The 18,218-nt window shown below is 34.8% G+C and overlaps 5 protein-coding genes across 6 annotated transcripts; 1 reads left to right on the top strand and 4 right to left on the bottom strand.

Moving 5' to 3' along the window:
- Nucleotides 1-642: 642 nt before the first annotated feature.
- LOC18050716 lies at nt 643-1,315 on the bottom strand. The gene has a single exon (XM_006449624.2). The coding sequence runs from the start codon at nt 1,262-1,264 to the stop codon at nt 830-832; it is 435 nt and encodes a 144-aa protein (XP_006449687.1). The 5' UTR covers nt 1,265-1,315; the 3' UTR covers nt 643-829.
- Nucleotides 1,316-3,107: 1,792 nt separating this feature from the next.
- Nucleotides 3,108-6,291, bottom strand: LOC18050717. Of its 2 annotated transcripts, XM_024191399.1 has the most exons (5): nt 5,911-6,291; nt 5,367-5,570; nt 4,564-5,124; nt 3,678-3,737; nt 3,108-3,520 (listed from the first exon to the last, which is right to left on the bottom strand). In XM_024191399.1, exons 1-5 carry the CDS (start codon nt 6,179-6,181, stop codon nt 3,165-3,167), a joined length of 1,452 nt encoding a protein of 483 aa, XP_024047167.1. In that variant the 5' UTR covers nt 6,182-6,291; the 3' UTR covers nt 3,108-3,164. The 2 variants fall into 2 exon arrangements, with proteins under 2 accessions (XP_024047167.1, XP_006449688.1); XM_006449625.2 differs by lacking the exon at nt 3,678-3,737 and having other exon boundaries at nt 5,911-6,290.
- A 536-nt stretch (nt 6,292-6,827) lies between these two features.
- On the bottom strand, nt 6,828-10,212 carry LOC18050718. The gene is made up of 4 exons (XM_006449626.2): nt 9,913-10,212; nt 9,228-9,431; nt 8,526-9,083; nt 6,828-7,343 (listed from the first exon to the last, which is right to left on the bottom strand). The coding sequence occupies exons 1-4, from the start codon at nt 10,163-10,165 to the stop codon at nt 6,988-6,990; spliced, it is 1,371 nt and encodes a 456-aa protein (XP_006449689.1). The 5' UTR covers nt 10,166-10,212; the 3' UTR covers nt 6,828-6,987.
- Nucleotides 10,213-11,903: 1,691 nt separating this feature from the next.
- Nucleotides 11,904-13,821, bottom strand: LOC18050719. Its single transcript, XM_024191723.1, has 4 exons — nt 13,430-13,821; nt 13,100-13,246; nt 12,332-12,409; nt 11,904-12,244 (listed from the first exon to the last, which is right to left on the bottom strand). Exons 1-4 carry the CDS (start codon nt 13,784-13,786, stop codon nt 12,038-12,040), a joined length of 789 nt encoding a protein of 262 aa, XP_024047491.1. The 5' UTR covers nt 13,787-13,821; the 3' UTR covers nt 11,904-12,037.
- Nucleotides 13,822-14,678: 857 nt separating this feature from the next.
- On the top strand, nt 14,679-15,753 carry LOC18050720. The gene is made up of 4 exons (XM_006449628.2): nt 14,679-14,903; nt 15,022-15,162; nt 15,264-15,347; nt 15,441-15,753. Exons 1-4 carry the CDS (start codon nt 14,691-14,693, stop codon nt 15,546-15,548), a joined length of 546 nt encoding a protein of 181 aa, XP_006449691.2. The 5' UTR covers nt 14,679-14,690; the 3' UTR covers nt 15,549-15,753.
- The last annotated feature ends 2,465 nt before the right edge of the window (nt 15,754-18,218 follow it).

Here is an 18,218-nt window from a genome sequence, read left to right on the forward strand (position 1 = left end):
GAACTACTTGTATTTGATCACTCTTTACGCGACTGGTTGCAGGATTCTTCAAATAAATTTACATCTTTTGTATTATCACGACAAATTTGTCAAGAAGACACATAGCAAGTGATTAATATTATGAATTGCGAGGGAACACTCACAAACTGAAACAAATAAAACAATGCTTCGAATCCTACGGCATCGGCCTTTGCTTATTTTGTTTTACGTAACCTTGGTTTTTCACATCATGCTTATCAGTTATCAACTGAATTTTCCATTAATTTGTTGATTTGTTTGAATAATGAATTAATGAGACCGCAGCATATATTCACATTCCGAATTTTGCTGCCATTTCCTGGCGTGAAATGGCAGCAAAATTCGGAATGTGAATATATGCTGCGGTCTCATTAATTCATTATTCAAACAAAATCTTTTTTTTTTTTTTTTTTTGAGAAGACTTAACAAGCAAAGTTAAGTGGCCAATGTACATAGAAATATATTTCTCTTCGTTCCTAAGAAACCCGATGTATAAAATTACTAAAATCTAACGTAACATCTGTTAGGGAAAGTTAAGTGACCAATATACATAGAAATATATTTCTCTTCCTTTTTAAGAAACCCAATATATATGCATAAGATTAAAAAATAAAACATCTGAAATCTAAAATTTATTTGACAGTTTGAATATCTGACGTTCAATTAATTTATAATTCATAACAAAAATCAACATGTCTAAAAAAAGGATATCATAAAACATTTATTTAGAGAATCCCATCCCGATGGAGCCGGCGAGAACAATACTAACACGAACACACGACACATGTAACCAAATAAACTGCTGCCAGTGCTAATTCTCATCGAGCTCAAAGGCGGAGATAGGAAACGACCGAGCGAGCCCAGTAGAATTAGCAAAGGTGATTTTCTTGGAATCCGGAGCGTCAGTATAGATATCAGAAATTGAAACCCAGATCAAGAGCTCCTTACTTTTGACTCCAGTGAGTCTACGCATCCGACGGTCCTCAACAAAAGCCGTCACTTCCGTATCGTACGACACATTCCTTCCAATGGAGCGGAACTTGTGCTCCGTCCGCTTCTTCTGCTTCAACCAAACGAACCCAGTAGCGCGATTATAACCCACCTCAACGAGGTCGTTCAAGGGGAGAAGCCCTTTCGGGAGGTTGATTTCGGCCAAAAGCTCGTGAGATTTTTGCTTGCAAATGGACTCCCCATGATAGATCTCTGCTCCCTCTTGGTTGTTTGCTATCAGTTGCTGTTGCGCCATTTTCTTACTTTCTTTCTTTCTTTCTTCTTCTTCTGTCTTTGTGGAATCGTGAGACAAATTGGGTATCTATTTATAGTATAAATTTCATGCTCTTTCGAAAGTACCAAGATGGGCTTGTAGACAGTTATTATTACCCACTTTTTTTTGCTCTCTCTCTCTCTCTCTCTACACGACCCGAAGGCTTGAACGTCATTAATTAATTGTTTTAGTTGTTTCGGTGCCTACCACGGTACCGCCCAACTGTCACCTCTATGTAATGTAATGCATGTGCGCGTTCCATTTCGACGAACAAATTAAATCTTTTAAACAAGAATTGGATTTTTATTTTATTTTTTTGTATATGCAACTATTTTAAAGAGAATTCTTTCGGTCATTCCAATTTCTTGAAATAAAAATTGAGGGGTGGGTGAACTATCTGTATGAGAATGAGACTTCTCGTATGTACATATTCAATAAAATCCATAGGTTGATGCGTACTGAAATTGATTAAGTGTCTATTTGGTATGGCTTATTTAAGAGCCATGAGTGCTTATTTAATCGCATAAGCACTTTTTAAAAATTTTTATGGTGTTTGATTATTTTGTTAGTAGTGTTTTTTTAGCTTAAATAAGTTAATTTACCTCTACTAACAAAAGTCTAAAATTTAAATTTTTGGGAGTAGAGGTTAGAGAACTTTTCCAAAAAGTATATAATATAAAAAATATCACACATTTTAATGGTTCAAAAGTACTTTTTTTATTGACAACCAAACACCCAATGATTTTTTGTCCAAAAACTCTATTGGTATAAGCTCTACTGCTATAAGCTCTATTTAATAAGTTGTAACAAACAGAGCCTAAATAGAGATTAAAATAATATTGTAGATGAAGATGTATAAATGAAATTTGTAATTTGGGTGATGATGGACAGAGACAAACATACGTGGCATGATGCTGTTGGCTCTTGCATTAATGATATATGATAGTAGTAGATAGTTCCGCCATTGGCTGATGGAAATGCGCAGCACAAGAGGCGTGAGTGAACAAAAATTATATTCACATTGAAAGGTGCCAATGTGAGAGGTGCATGATCTTTCTCACACCATATTTCAAGGATGACATGTGAAGCAAGCTTCTTTTGCTCATACACATACATATGTAGTTTGTTTGCATTATGTAGATGCCTAACTTATATTACTAACAAGTTCTCATCAAGTCCTAAACATATGGACCACGGCTTTTAACTTTTTAAGCGCTAGATGGCCTATATGATCTGAAAATACAAATTAAAAGGAAAAAAAAAATTACTTTCTTCGTAGAATTGAGATACTTAAATTTGAACTTATTTTTAAATATTTAAAAGTAAATAAGCCTCATCATCGCACATGTACTATTTAAACTCGAAGCCACTGGCCGATCAGACGGCTCGTATTTATCTCTTTCATCCTCAGACCAAATACACTTTTCTTCAACTAAGAACATCTCCAAAAAACTCTATTAATTTTACTATTTAAATATATATATTTACTTACCCATATGATAAAAATGAGAATGAACATATTTTCAAATATTTAATTTTAAACCTATTTCTAAATATTTAAAACTAAATAACCCTCATCACTACACACATGTTACCCAAACTCAAAGCCACTGGCCGATCAGACGGCTCGTATTTGTGTCTTGCATCCTCAGACCAAATACCCTTTTCTTCAAATAATATGCTTGCTTTGCTCTGCTGTTTAATCAAGCAAAGAATTATACTAAAAAGAACAATATTTTCCTGCCAACCTGTTATCGTTCATTTGTTTGTCAGCTTTTCTCCTCTCCTGTGAAAAGTTCGCTAGATAGATTTTTTTGAATTTCTTTCTTTCTTTGTTTTTCTATTTGTAACTTTTAGTCAGAGACAAAGTCAATAACGGGATTTAACTACCCCACATTTTCAAAAGATAATTCTGGCAACTGCTACAGCTGCTGCCATTAATAAATAACAATTCATGGCTTGCCCTTTTGGTTCCTTTGCTGTTGCTGGCCTTAGATCCTTCTTCATTGGCACCGATCCCAACTCTTTTAAGACTGTGCCTATACTCAACGGCAATATCCTCAAACACTTGCTCCTCAAACATGTTCAATTTGAGCTTGGGGCTCATGTTATCTCTCACGTATGCAAAAGCCAGTTGGTCTCTTGGATTAAATGCTTCCAATTCACTGAACATAAGGCATGAAAATAGATTGCTCCTCCGTCCATGCTTCCTCAGTATTAGAGCACTCTCTGGTACATCTGCCGATACATATTATTAAAAACACCCATCATTTTCATTTTTAATTGCACGGCTAAGACAATTCAAAAATTTTTTAAACGAATTAGGTTACATATCAATAATTGATCACCTGCCCACATGCATGCAATAGAAAATAAACAATGAGATGCAGCTCACCACAAATAAGGGTAGGGTAGTTTTCCAGGCGAGGTGATATCGACTCAGGGCATTTGCTTGCTGTTGCAGATCCCAAACAAAATGAAGTTCACGCATATATGCATGTAAGAAACTTAGACACTCAATTCGATATTTTGAAAAACTGCGACGTATACACGATAAAAGAGCAATTTGCTCTAGGGACCAGCATCAATTATTAAACCGTTTAAACGTTTATTTGTCCTTCAAGGACCACAATTCACTTTATGTACAATACAAGGCATGTTATGTTATCCCACACACTACAGCTAGGTGTATTAGGTGGAGGAGTGAAGTTCGGTCTAGTTACTTAATTTTAATAAAAGAAAAATAATGGAACTCTATTATACTACAAGAAATTAGTGATGCTGAAGCTGAAATGCTATTCTCGTTCTAGCTGCTTGGCTATGCTGGGCTTAAAATATTTCACCTCTAGACTCCAGTTGCTTCCCCTACAAATCACTGACTTCAAAACTAATAATAGACCTTGCAATGGTCAACATATGCCGAGTCCGCTCACCTTCGCTCAAATAAAAAGTTACCCAGTAACTTGATGAATACTCAGTTCCTTTACACAGAGAAAAGAGCACCTCGATGACGAATGGGCTAAAAGATGTGTTTTGAAGAAACTTCAACACTAATTAAGCAGCACTGGGCAGTCATCATTGACTTGTTAAAGCACATCAATGAATTGGCATTATGTAAAGTTTCTATTGTCAATTACGGGGGTGACTTTATCCCTAACAAGGGATTCTGTGTGTCTTCATATGCCACGGAAACAGATATGAAATGATAGCATTTCATCTTGATTTTAACACTTCTTGGAAAAAAAATCACTTGGAAGTATGAATTAATTAAATTTAGTTACCTGAGGGATAGGGCAGTTTATTGGAACTCCATGGCTGGAATCCATTCTCACAATATGTCTCCATTTGCATCAGCAATGCATTGACATCTCGCCATTTCTTCCACCTTGCAGTTGCCATAGCTTCTTCCATAGTATGAATAAAAAATGGATGTTTCGATATTGCCATATCCACGTTCTCCGAGACAACAAGTGCATGGATCAACAGCAATGGATCAGCCGTTAGCTGCAACTTTGCGTCTACCCAAATGCTGAACTTTGAGTTTGGGAATAATCTATGAACCAAGTATTTAGGTATCACTCCATTCATAGCTGGATTCTCATACAAATTCTTGCTTGAAACTTTTACAATTCTCCAAGCGCCGATTTTAAATTCGTTGGGTTTTTCATATATTAAATGGTGATGTTCGAGCCCTTTGAGGGTTGTGTCATCCACAAACATGAAGAAACATACAGTTTCTAAGGTTTTGGATCCTAGGCCTCTTGGTTGCCGGATTTTGTCGTGGTTATTGAAAATAGCTGAGACTACAACAACGCCATGGCAATTTTCCATTGCAGTCCTATCTGAAACTCATAGATGAATATAGAAGTACAGAGAAAGAAATATATTAGAAAAATTAAAATGTAAAAGCTCATTCATGTTTGACCATAAATGAATTTCATAAACAGTTCTTCAAGTGAAAAAGATTTTGAAACTATTCATCAAGATCAAGTCATCTCGGTGGTTGTTCATACTGAACGCAAAAAGATTTCAACAATTAGAGCAAATAGGAACATTCTTGAAAAAGAAACAATTTGAAACTAACCAGAGTCACTTATAGGAAACTTCTTGAAGAACCCACAAGGAAGATCTAAACTGTTATTCTGATGATCAAAATAAGCTATCCTCTTTTTTGTGCCGAAATGTCCCCCAAAACTATCAGCATTCCCCTGCATATACTTCAAAACCGGCGGAACAGCTGAAGAATTTCCACATAAGTCTTGGATTTCCTTGAATACAACCTTATAATCTGAAGAGAAACCAAATTACCAAACAATTCATTATCAAGAAAGAAAAAATGAGGAAAAAGAAACGCAATAATCTTGTTCGGAATAACAAACTAACCCATCACAGAAGAACACAGTAACATTCATTCAAATTCATAATCAGAAACAAAAACAGAAACTGATTACAACAGAAAAAAAAAAAAAAAAAATCCATCTTAGAATCGTAGAATCAATGGTCAGACTGATAGTGCCTACTCAACATTAGCACAAAAAACAACTATGAGAAACTGACAATTAAGTCACCAAAGCCGATAACCTGAGCTCACAATTTCACAGAGAATGAGATGAGAGAAAAATTAAAACCTGAGAAGAGGACTGAAGATGAGCAAGAAGAGCGGCGAGCAGGGAGAGCGTACTTGTGCTCTCCATAAGAATGAGGATACGTGAATAAGGGAGTCTGAATTGGATCAAAGGGTGGGTCCTTGAAGCCGCATTGCGAAGGAGAGAGAGAATTACGAAGAGCCAAAAACAGAGTAGTGGCGAGATAAAGCAGAGAGAAACAGAGGAGTTTTGATTGGAAGAGCAGAGGAATTTGCAAGGAGTTGTCTTCCCCAAAAAGATTCACCATTTTCATGAGTTTCCTCAACTTTCATCGCTTTTTATGTATATCAATCTCATCATATCATGTGTCGTTTTCAAAGCTTTGGTTTCTTCACTTTTTCCTGTTTGTTTCGGTTACAGTCTAATGAGCCGTACGCTTTAAGATTTTACATGACGACCGAATACAATATATATATTTTTGACTGAATACAATATATATATATATTTTTTTACTTTCCCGCATCCAGTTGTAAACCAGTAAGTTGTAACAGTAAATTTTCAATAGAGGCTTTTGTATAAATCTAATTAATTAAATAACGACACGTAATGTACTTTTGATTGTACACTAAAATTTCCCTATATTCCTTTTTTTTAAAAAAAAAAAATAAATAAATTTTCTTCCTTTTGATCAAAACGTGATTCCAACTGGATGGAAATCGGAAACCGAGAGTCATAAATGGACGGCAGCAGTGGCCAGTGGGGGAAATATAATGAAACAGGACAATCAAATTAGCTCGCTTCAGCCTATTTACAGTAGGGCAACACAATCAAAGCTAAAACATATGCTGTGTTCGTGTCTTCTAGCAACTAGTGGAGCCAAAATAAAACAAAAATAAATAACAACTAGTCTTCAAAACAATGATCACCCACAGCCACTTAATTAAACTTAGCATGCCCTTAAACAACTAAACAATGATTAAGAAAACAACTATTCTCTCTGCCTACCTGTCATTTTTGTCAGCTATTCCCTGTGAAAGTTCGTTGGTTAGTTAGCTTTTGCTTCTTTTTTTTTTTTTTTTTCCCTTCTCTCTCTACATAACAGTTAATTCGAGACTAAAATCATTTATGGGTTTCATCCCACACTTCTGAAAGATAATTCTGGCACCTGCTACAACAGCTGCTATTAACAATCAAATCTCTCCTCGCCCTTTTGGTCCTTTGGGTCGTGTAACTTTCTTCATCCCTGATACTGCTCCGAACTCTTTTCAGATTGTGCCTGTATTCTGCAGCTATCTGCTCAAGTACCTCCTCCTCGAACATGTTCAATTTGAGCTTGGGGCTCATCAAGTCTCTCACATATGCGAAAGGCAGTTGGTCTCTCGGATTAAATGCTTCCAACTCATTGTACAAAAGGCAGGAGAACAGATTGTTGCTCAGTCCATGCTTCCTCAGGATTATAGCAGTATTTGGAACATCTGCCAACACATAGATTAACATCATCACTTTCATTTTTAATTGGAAACTAGTGCTTGAATAAAGTCATGGATAATTCATCAATCACAAGCAAGATCATTCATGTGCAGATACCAAATCAAATGAATTAATGTATGCAGTTGGAGACATTTCAATTTTAATTTTGATATCATAAGATAAGCAAGAATTTGCTTTTGTGAAAGCAATGATTTGGTATTATTTGGTTTTCAAGACCGCAGTCAACTTTGATGTAGAAGTAGGTGGCGAAGTTGGGTCTATTTTAATTAGAGGAAACAAAAAAAAAAAAAAAAAAGATTTAGGGAGGATTCTCTGTCATTTTCTTTTGTCCTGTTTTTTTGGCAAAAGAACAATGCATGAGGAGAAGGAATATGCTAAAATGCTAAAAAACATGTGCAACTTGAGGTTTGGGCCCTAATTTTTCCCAATTTTATTAGTTTCACTAATTACTTGTTCAGCACTACTAATACTAAATCGCATTTGTAATTGATGTTCTATTTTAAAAATAAGTTTTTAGTAATTACTTAATTTTACTTGATCGCTAATGTTTATTGACCGTCCACCTACTTATAATTTACGACTAGTGATTTTAATCTCAAATGCACCCCAAATATAATAGAAGTAAAATGGAAAGGAATATTAGTATGAGAGGTAGGGGATTACAAGCTCTTCTTCTCCTTCTGATATTACTTCACAGGCACTTGAACCAGCAAGTTCACTCAGTATTTTGCTACCTAAAGTAATCCCAGCTTCCTAGTTTCGGAACCTAATCAGTATCATATAATGAAGTGCAGCTCATGGATTGATCTCTGAAAATAAACTGAAGAGATGTGCTTTTACAGATGATTTTAAAGAAACTTCAATGCTAATGAACCAAGCAGCAATCATTCACCCGTTAAACAAAGCACATCAATGAGATGGGCACCACTCTTAATACTCTTCTAATAAAAGACATCATGCATCACTGTAAATGAATTCCCTACTTAATTTAAGTGGACTTGTGATTTTGACCCAAAACTATTGTGAACTTTTAACAGGTATTGAATTACAAATTTAGGCATACTTCAAACAAAATACATGAAAGAAAAATAGAAAAAAATAAAAAGGAGGTAATTAAATTATCAAATGGAGAACCATGGGCTTGAAGATTGAACAACTGTAAATACCTGTAGGATAGGGCTTATTGGAACTCCATGGCTGCAACCCCTTTTTACAATATGTCTCCATTTGCCTTTGCAATGATTCAACATCCCACCATTTCTTCCATCTTGCAGTTGCCATAGCTTCTTCCATTGTATGAATAAAAAATGGATGTTTCGGTATTGCCATATCAACATTCTCCGCCACAACAAGTGTATGAATCAACAACAATGGATCTACCATTAGCTGCAACTGCGCATTTATCCAAATGCTGTACTTCGAATTTGGAAATAGTCTATGAACTAAGTATTTAGGTATCACTACATTCTTTGCTGGATTAGAATATAAGTTTTTCCTCGAAACTTTAACAATTCTCCATGCACCTAGTTTATAATCAAGGACTTTTCTCGGAATTAATTGGTGATATCGAAATCCTTTGAGGGTTACATCATCTATAAACATGAAGAAACATACATTGTCTAGGGTTTTGGATCCAAGGCCTTTTGGTTGCCGGATTTTGTCATGGTCATCGAAGATAGCTGATACTACAACAACTCCATTGCAATTTTCCATTTCAATTCGATCTGGAAAACACCAAAAAAGCATATTAGAATAAACTATGTAAACATAAAGTCATCTATGTGCTTTTCTATATCCAACAACTTAAAAAACAGTGCAACAAACGAAGGAAAAAGCAATTATTGATGATTGATAAGTATAGAACTAACCAGAATTACTAATGGGAAACTTCTTGAAGAACCCACAAGGTAGCTCCTCACTGTCATTGGAATGATTAAAATACGAAAGTCTCCTATTTGTACTAAAAGTCCCACCGAAAGTATCACCATCCTCCATCATATACCTCAAATTCGGGGCAAAAGCTGAAAAATTCCTACACAAATTTTGGATCTCCTCCAACACTGGCCAATAATCTAATCACAAAAAATAATAATTAAACAACCGATCCATTATGAAGCAATCAAAAGCACTTGTAGTTCAAGCACATAGAATACGCACTGGGAAGGTATTTCAAGCCTTAATTTCAACCTTAAGTTTTTAGGTGAAGTAATATCACGGTCCAGTTTGATCCTTATGTCAAATCCCCCAATACTAACTTTATTGGCTAAATAAATATTATATTAATTCACACAGAGGGAAGTGGGTCGCCCTGTACACAACACATGCAAACGTATTTTGAAAAAACAAAGAGAAAAGAAAAAGCCAAATTCAAGTGTGTGATCACAGAGACCAAAAACGAGCCATAATTATACATGTATAACATGCAAACTACTCATAATTGAAAAAAAGGAAAATCGAAGCCCCATTATCTAACAATCAATGGCCAACAGTAATTCAATACATGAATCATAAAATATAATCCCATTTACGTGAAATAACAAAAGAAACGAAAACCTGAGAAGTAAACAGGAGAGGAGCAAGAGGAGCGGTGAGTGGGGAAAGCGTGGTTGTGCTCTCCGTAGGTAGAAGGATAAGAAAAGAGAGGGGCCTGGATTGGATCAAAGGGCGATGATCTGAAGAGGCATTTCGTTGGAGACAAAGCGTTGTAAAGAGCAAGAAACATAACGCTGAAGAGATACAACAATGACGTACATAACAGCTTCGATTGGCACAGGGGTGGCGTTCTGTACTGCGCGTATTTCCCCATATATTATCTATCATTTCCATAACTCACTCCCTTTTCACCTCCTCAGATCTCATTCTCATCATCATTTCTTCCTCTAATTTTTCCTTTCCTTCTGTTTCTGTTAACAGCAAGATCGTACGGCCACGAGGACAGCCTTCAGTATCTGTTTATTTCCGAGTTCACGTCCATCAAAGCTGTTATGGTCTCTACTACCTAAATGCCCTATCTAAGATATCTTTACTTGTATCTATCTGTTATGATTGAAAACACGACACTTATATTTGTCACGTCTATTGATATGTATATTTTTTCTTTCAATTACGGATTTTCCTTTTTTAATCCAATACGCTTTGCATCATATTTCTCTCATAATGATACAATTTCATTTATAAGGGAATTAAAAAATTTATAACTGAGGTTACTGCTTGCATTCTCCTACCTCTAATACGCCCATGTATCTTCAATGCATTATTAATATTGATTGAGCAGCTGATATATTTACATGAATAGCCACAAACAATCTTATATAAATTATCAATATATTGAGTTAAGTATCTATTTAATCCCTATATTAAAAAAAAATTACCTCAAGATATATCTACTGTAAAGTATGTTACACTTATACCCTTATTTTATTTTATTTTATTATTTTACAATAATATCCTTACAATAATATTCTTGAGGATATTAATAAAAAATATTAATTTATCAAATTAATCTTAAAAATGACATAAAATTTTGTATTAACCCTTATATTATTATTTTACTTTTATGATTAATTTATTAAATTTCTTTTCATAAAAATAATTATTAGTAAGATTATTGCAAGAATATTAAATATTGCTTTAATTGCGACTGATATTAATTTATTTATAAATAATTATTAACAAGATTTGTAGCAAATTTATTAAAAAAATAACTATTTCTATCATATTAATATTTATTGGTTAATTTGCTAATAAATAATTATTGGTTAATTCTTTGATTAATTTTTTATAGGTAAATTAATTAATACCAAGAATGTTGTTGCAAGAATATTATTGTAAGAGAAAAAAAAAAGAGTAATGATACAGTCACAAACTCTTGTACAAACTGATGTGGCATAATAAAATTGGTTGAATTAAATATCTCTTGGCCCACATAATTTATTTTTGTTATTTTGTATTTTCATTCAATCAATGAATTAATAACACATCAGTTTGTACAAGAGTTTGTGGCTCTATCATCACTCAAAAAAAAAAAAAAAGATAAGAACATAACATATCTAATTGCAGGGATATTTTGATCTATTTTTTAAAATGTAGGAACTAAACGGGAACTCAGTCAAAATATAGGAATTAAATAAGTATTTATCCTAGGTCCTACCATGGCTTTTAATTCAACTAATAGTATTATATCATGTTAGTTTGTACAACATATATACAATAATATTAGGGATCTAATAATTAAGTTTCAACTTAAACCCTAATGTCACTCATTTTTTGAATGATTGATTTCATAATTAGTAAAATCATTTAACCACCATTTAATAGATGAATGCCGCATTAATTGGAATCCAAATTAAGATTTAGATGTTAAAATATCTGGCATTGCTTATATATATATATAACATCTTAAATAATTTTTTTCCTGGTGTGAATTTTATTAAAAATAAAAAGATAAGAAAAAAAAATCTACATATTAGTAAAGAAAATCGAAAATTAGGAAGCCCCGTGAATCTACATGTAAAACTTTTACTAACAGAGGCAGGCGGATTAAAATTATTATTTGTACGATATTGTTTGTACAGAACTCTTATTGATTACAAGTGCAGTAGAATCATCTAATAATGACATTGATCTGTTCTGTTACCAAAATGGTGAGGAAATCGACAGGTAACACGAATAGCTCTGGTTACTTGTTCTTCCTCTTACTTGTCTCTTGGATGTCACGTTTGAGCAAATTGACCACGTTCACAAACTTATCAAAGTCGTCGATGACTTCATAGAGTTGGGCATCTTGCTGATCCGGAGGCCATAGGAAATTACTTTGCATCTCGTTAAATTGTTCCCAATTTGAGAATGCTTCTTTGGGTTGCTCTAAAATCACGTTAATGATTGCCTGAAAATTTTAACGAGCACAAGTTCTAATACGTGAGAAATTTTTTTGGCTCTCTCACTAATTTAAGGAAAAGAGAAGTAAATTCACCTTATACAGCGGACGTCGAGCATCAGAAATGTCCTCTTCATCTAAACACTTGCAGTGGAGAGCCTTTTCAAAATCCCCCTATAAACAACGTACCAAAATGATTTAAAATCCTCAGACCCAGCTGGGAGTACAATATATAAGAAAAGAGAAGATGGAGCTTATCCATTTACACAAATTTGTCATTACACTATGAAGCAGAGATTACGATTAAAGCATAACATGTGGTTTGCCGAATTAATTAAGAAAGCAAAATTAGCATTTTTGGATTATAAATACATTTGAAAGTTCACTGGATCTTTGGACTGTGCAAGGTGTTTGATAAAGTCAGCAAAGGGTTTGATGATTTGCCTCAATGCCAATAACTACACCAGATCATTATCAGTCCTCCCTTAAATCTGGCAGGTGACTTGTAAATTCAGATGTAGTGTACCGCTCGTGACAAGAGTGAGTGACTCAGCAGCAACGCAAAAATCTAGAGCATGAATGGATAAAGCTCAATCCAGAACCAAGACGAATGAATATAGCTATCGCAACAAGGACAACCATCGGATAAATTCATTCTGAGCTACGAGATTAACAGCTAAGAAATGTACTGAGCTCTACTGGAAGAGCAAGAAAACCTTTTATTATTATTATTATTATTATTATTATTGTACATACTGAGTTGTTAAAAATGAAATGAACCAGTGATGCATTCATATTTTTTAATGTTTGCAGCTTTGTTGTTGAATTAGTTTGCCAATTTTAACCATAAGAAACATACATCACCTTGTAGATGAGCATTTCTTCACGCAGCATTTGAATCTCATAAGCTTCATGCTGTTTATTTTCATTTTGGGCCTTCTCCAATGCTTTTTCCAATATAGTCACTGCTTCAGCTTCTTTTCCGCTCATTTCCAGCTTTGCAACAGTTCGCTTGAAATACAAATGTGCAACAACTCAAACTCACACACATGTATTGTTAATTGCATTTTTTCAATCAACAAATTATCAGCCAAACTAGAGATTAGGACTTACTTTACCTCAAGATTTTACCATTCTAATGAGAAATTTGCAAAAAAAAAAAAAATGGGATCACTTTAGAGATGCCTAGCTAACCTGCAACTTCTTGAAATCAGGATGTGCCTCTTGAAGCAAATCCTTTAACTCAATCTCAGCTGCTGCCAAAGATGTTTCATCGGCGCGTGCATGGTGATAATCAATCAGTCTCTCTAGGGCCAATTTGCCTCCATGTAGAACCCCAACAGACATAGACCTTGTAAGAACACCATGATTCTTATGCTTTCTCCAAGCACGGCTTGTGTAAGCCCAGGCAACATAAAAGCTGGCAAAGATGACAACGGGTGTTGCTGTCACTGCCATGGCTCCATATTTAGTATTTATAGTGATGTTAGTGAACAAGTTCGATATGTCATCCAATGTTTTTCTCATTGAGAGGTATGAAAAAACAGACATATTAAATTTGTCAGCCTATTCTTAAGATACCAACAAAGTTTCTCCCCATGTGAAACAAAACCAAGATGCAGAAAATAGAAATGGAGATCCAAATCATTACGTTGACAAGGAGCAGTGTAACAGAAAGCTTTTCAAAAAGCACTAATATTCCGATTTCAATCTTGCTATGCGAGTAAGGAACCAATCAAGTGTTTTCTCACTTATAAGTGCTTTTCAACAAAATATTATAGCATTATTCCTAACCCATGTAGGAAGGAATAGAAAAAAAAATAAAAATTTATTGTCTTCTTTGATAATCTTTCATATAATGTTTCGGAAAAAAAAGCATTTAGGCCATGAAATTGGGGAAGAAATGGGCCACTACGTGTGCTATGTGCTGACAACCAAGTCTAAAACGGACCCTTAAGCACATAATTATAAGCAAAAAGGCTTTTGGGAAAACTGTAGTCGAGTAGCAAGATGCCTCTAATTTTCGGTAAAGCAAAATTACTCGTGTCTGAAGCAATTAATGATGCCTTACTTCAACGTTCACCTTAAGAATATTTTTTATAAGTGATTGATTATATTTGTGTACGGTAGTGGCAGTGACCAAGAAATTGCAATAAATTGTTCTATAGTAACAAAATCAATTTTAATGGAATCTGCGCTTTGCCTAAACTTTTGCCCCTCAGCTGCCATGAGGGTTAAGCCAGTAACCAAACTTGGATCAGGCCATTCATCAATTTGGATTTCATTTTCAAAAGGTTCAACTCGCCGCCCATTTGGGAGGGTTTTCAGTCCTGTGATTTGTGCACATGACGGTTCTTCAACGCCTTCGGAAAATGATAACAAAATTGTAAAAGGGGCAGTAGGGGCATCACTGGTTTTGACGTGTGCTGTTGGTATTATGAGTTTCAGTAGTAGGATGAATCCGAAAGCCATTGCTGCAGGTCCAATGGAAATGTATCAGAAAGCTCCAAGGATGTCGGTGTTGCCACACCCAATTGGTGGGAGATATGCGCTGAATTCATTCTTGGACGTCAGTGTTAGACTGGCGTCCAGTAAAGCAGAGCCCTTTTATTGGCCCAGGTACACTGTGCCTCCTGGCCCTTCCGCGGAAGATGTCAATGCCATCAAGGTCCTAATCTCTAAACTCCGCAAAAAAAGCTTCAAACTTGTGAATTGTGTATAGTATTAGTATGTTTATTAGAAATAAGCCATAACTAGATTTTATTCAAAATTATATATGTTTGTAGGCGGAAGCAGTGAAGCAAATGAAATACGGGAAGCCTGAATTTGCGGTGACCCTGTTGAAAAAAGTTTATGAAGACTGCAAGAATGAGCCTGAGCCAGCATACAATGTGGAGATGGCGTTGGTTGAAATTCTCATCTACCAGGTACACAACTTGCATATGAAATAAAAGAAGATGAATGAAAAATTGTGCTTCATATATTCCCTTTCTGATAATCACCATTCAACGCGATTTTGCTTCATCAGGGCAAATATAGAGAAGCCTTGGAATGCAACTGCCTCAAGGATGAACAACGTATCCCGTCCGACGGTCGATTCCCTTTTTACAAGGTTTGTAATTCTTAGCTATATTACATTATCTATCACGAACAAATTGAAGAAAATAAATAAACGTAGTGACAATTTAGTATTTTACTGGAACAGGCAATAATATATACCATGTTGAACATGGAGGAAGCAAAGAAATGGTGGGAAGAATTTGCAGAAACCATCGATGATGAAGAGTTTGATCCTACCAAGGGGTTTCACTAATGAAAGCGCTGACAACTTGCTCGTTGTCGATGCAAGCGAACATAAAGCATCTGCTGAGGGGAGTAACGGAGCTAATGTCACGGATTTTCTGTGGCAATCACCCAAGCCCAATTTGTTAATGGGCCTTATTGTTCGTTAATGTAGACTCAAGCCCGCCCAAAAACTGGGCCGAGGTACGTTGCATCCAACTTTTTATTTTAGTAATGGGGGGACACATTATTTCGCGTAATACATGTACAACTTGTTTTACTACTAGTGAAATCACGTTCCACAATAATACTAAAATTTGTTGTTAATATGTAATAAATAATTTTGTTTTATTTATTTTTTATTTTTTATCTTGATATAATTGGTAATAAAATGATCTCTTTAAATTTAATGATTTTATTTCTTAATTGGCTAATGATAATTTTAAATTTTAGTAATATGTAAAAGGATATACATGGAATTTTATAAAATATGATTGTAATATATAAAAAATATAATTAATTTTCAAAATATAATTTTGAAAAGCTACATTTTTTCTTTTTTTTACCAAAATTTAATTTTTAAAAAATTTACTAAACATTAAAATACTTTTTTAACTTTTTAAAATCATTTTAGAACCTTTCAAAATCAATCCCCAACGAGCTCTGAATCTCTCCCCATTTTGACACAAGGTCTTGGTGCAATGCAAACGTAGTGCTGGTCTAATGCTGATATCCTAATGACGTGAGCTATTTTATTTTGATTATCGCATGTTTTAATTTATTTTTTAATTGATTGGACAAAGAAACAAGCAAATAAAATATAAGAAAATTGTCCAGAGGTTTGTAGTCTGATGTTTCAGTCGGGAGTGATAAAGAGATCTTCTGGGCTCACACGCACTACCACGTGGATTGTGTTTTGGCACAAAATTTACATTTTACTGGCACATGCAAAGGGAAGCCTGATTTTAGGTTTCCATTTCCGATGCACGTCACAGCGTCAGATTCAGGATAAAAAAAATTAAAAGAAAAAAAAAGAAGAAGAAAGGAAACAGAAATAAAAAATCATTCTAGTTGGTCGTGGCTTACGCGAGGCCTAAGCCATGAAAACCACTCGGTGCGATGACGAAGCACCCAATGAATGAGCCACGGCTGGGCCGGTACACGTGATGGGTGGGCTTCGGCGTGGCCCGTATTGCACTCCTTCCAGACTGTCGGTTCCTCTATCAGTGCATGTACGGCGAATGGTAAAAATGCTATATTAGTACTACCAAAACAACGATAATATATTATTATATCATTTATTTAGCGCATCTAATTTTGGTGGCTATGAACCGAAATCAAACCAACTTGATATCATCATCACGTAAACTAAATTCGAGGCATCTTTTTGGGCACCAACATGTACCTACGTGCACCGATCTAAGCAAGTGTCAGCTCAACTTAACAGCACGTGGCATGCTAACGTGTCAAGTCAGGTATAAAATTCTTCATTCAGTTCCCTTCAGTCTGCCGTATGCTTCCAGCGTAATAAAAGAGTTTGTTGGGTGGATATATGGTTTTAACACTTCAGTTTCCCGCAGACACGTACCCGGATAAAATTTTTCCTGACTCTATTCATCTGTGTTCTTTTCTTTCAGTTGAATAGATAACCCATGACTGATAACGGATAACGTAACGATGTTTTTTTATTATTTTTGACTTTTTACTTAATTATATATTGTGTATATGTGACATGTTCATATCTCTCTTTCAAGATTCCTTCAAAATGAAACATTAACCATGTCTTGCCTTTTATTTAAAAAGAAAATTCACAATTTCACTAAATATAATCTATAATTGGTTAATTGCTTTGCAACTTTTTTTTTTTTTAATTTCTTCTTTTCCTCATTTCGAATCAGCCAACGACACAATGCGATTTTTTAGCTACTTGGTAAAATTAGGTCAAAAAGTCAACCAACTTGATCGAAGTAAGAGAAATATGTGAACATATAAAAGAAAATGCCATGCATGAACTACTCAAACCAGTAAAAAATGATATCAATGAAATACCTATATATAAGTACGAGTTCAAAATCCCTTGACAAAATGATCGGCTTCCCCTGTTTTAATATATTTCAACTCACCTGTTTTAATTTCTTCTTTTCCTCATTTTGAAATATATTAACCATGGGGGAAGCCGTTGGACCTAGTCAAAATGCTTGAGAGCACGAGTTCCAGTTCCTTTGAAGCTCTCTTAATCTCATGTTCTGAATAATATAAATTAAAATAATCTTTTTTTCATTATTTGTGGGAATAAATTTATGAGTTAGTGCTTGTTAGACATCCAGGATATACTAAAATGTATACATTTAGAGTAACCTAGAATGTATATATTTAAAATATCAACGAAGACACGAAAAATTGGTGGTTAAATTAGATCAGATCACAATGAAGTTAAAGATTACCCATATAACACACACACACATGTATATGAAACTCTGAATCTTAAATAATTAATTATATACGATATGATCTTTACCCTACACCATTTTATTCAAACCGCGTGCTCTGGCCATCTCTTTCTTTGGCCTGGAGTTTCCACAGCGTCACAAAGATTTGCTTGTCACGTTTCATTCAATCGAAGCAATTGGCTTTGGACCACACTCATAATTGAAATAACTCGACGCTAGAGCCCAGAGCCAGGCTATACCGTCTTTAAGCT

The sequence above is a fragment of the Citrus clementina genome, unplaced genomic scaffold (assembly GCF_000493195.1).
Source record: "Citrus clementina cultivar Clemenules unplaced genomic scaffold, Citrus_clementina_v1.0 scaffold_2, whole genome shotgun sequence".
In the NCBI taxonomy this organism is placed as follows: Eukaryota; Viridiplantae; Streptophyta; class Magnoliopsida; order Sapindales; family Rutaceae; genus Citrus; species Citrus x clementina.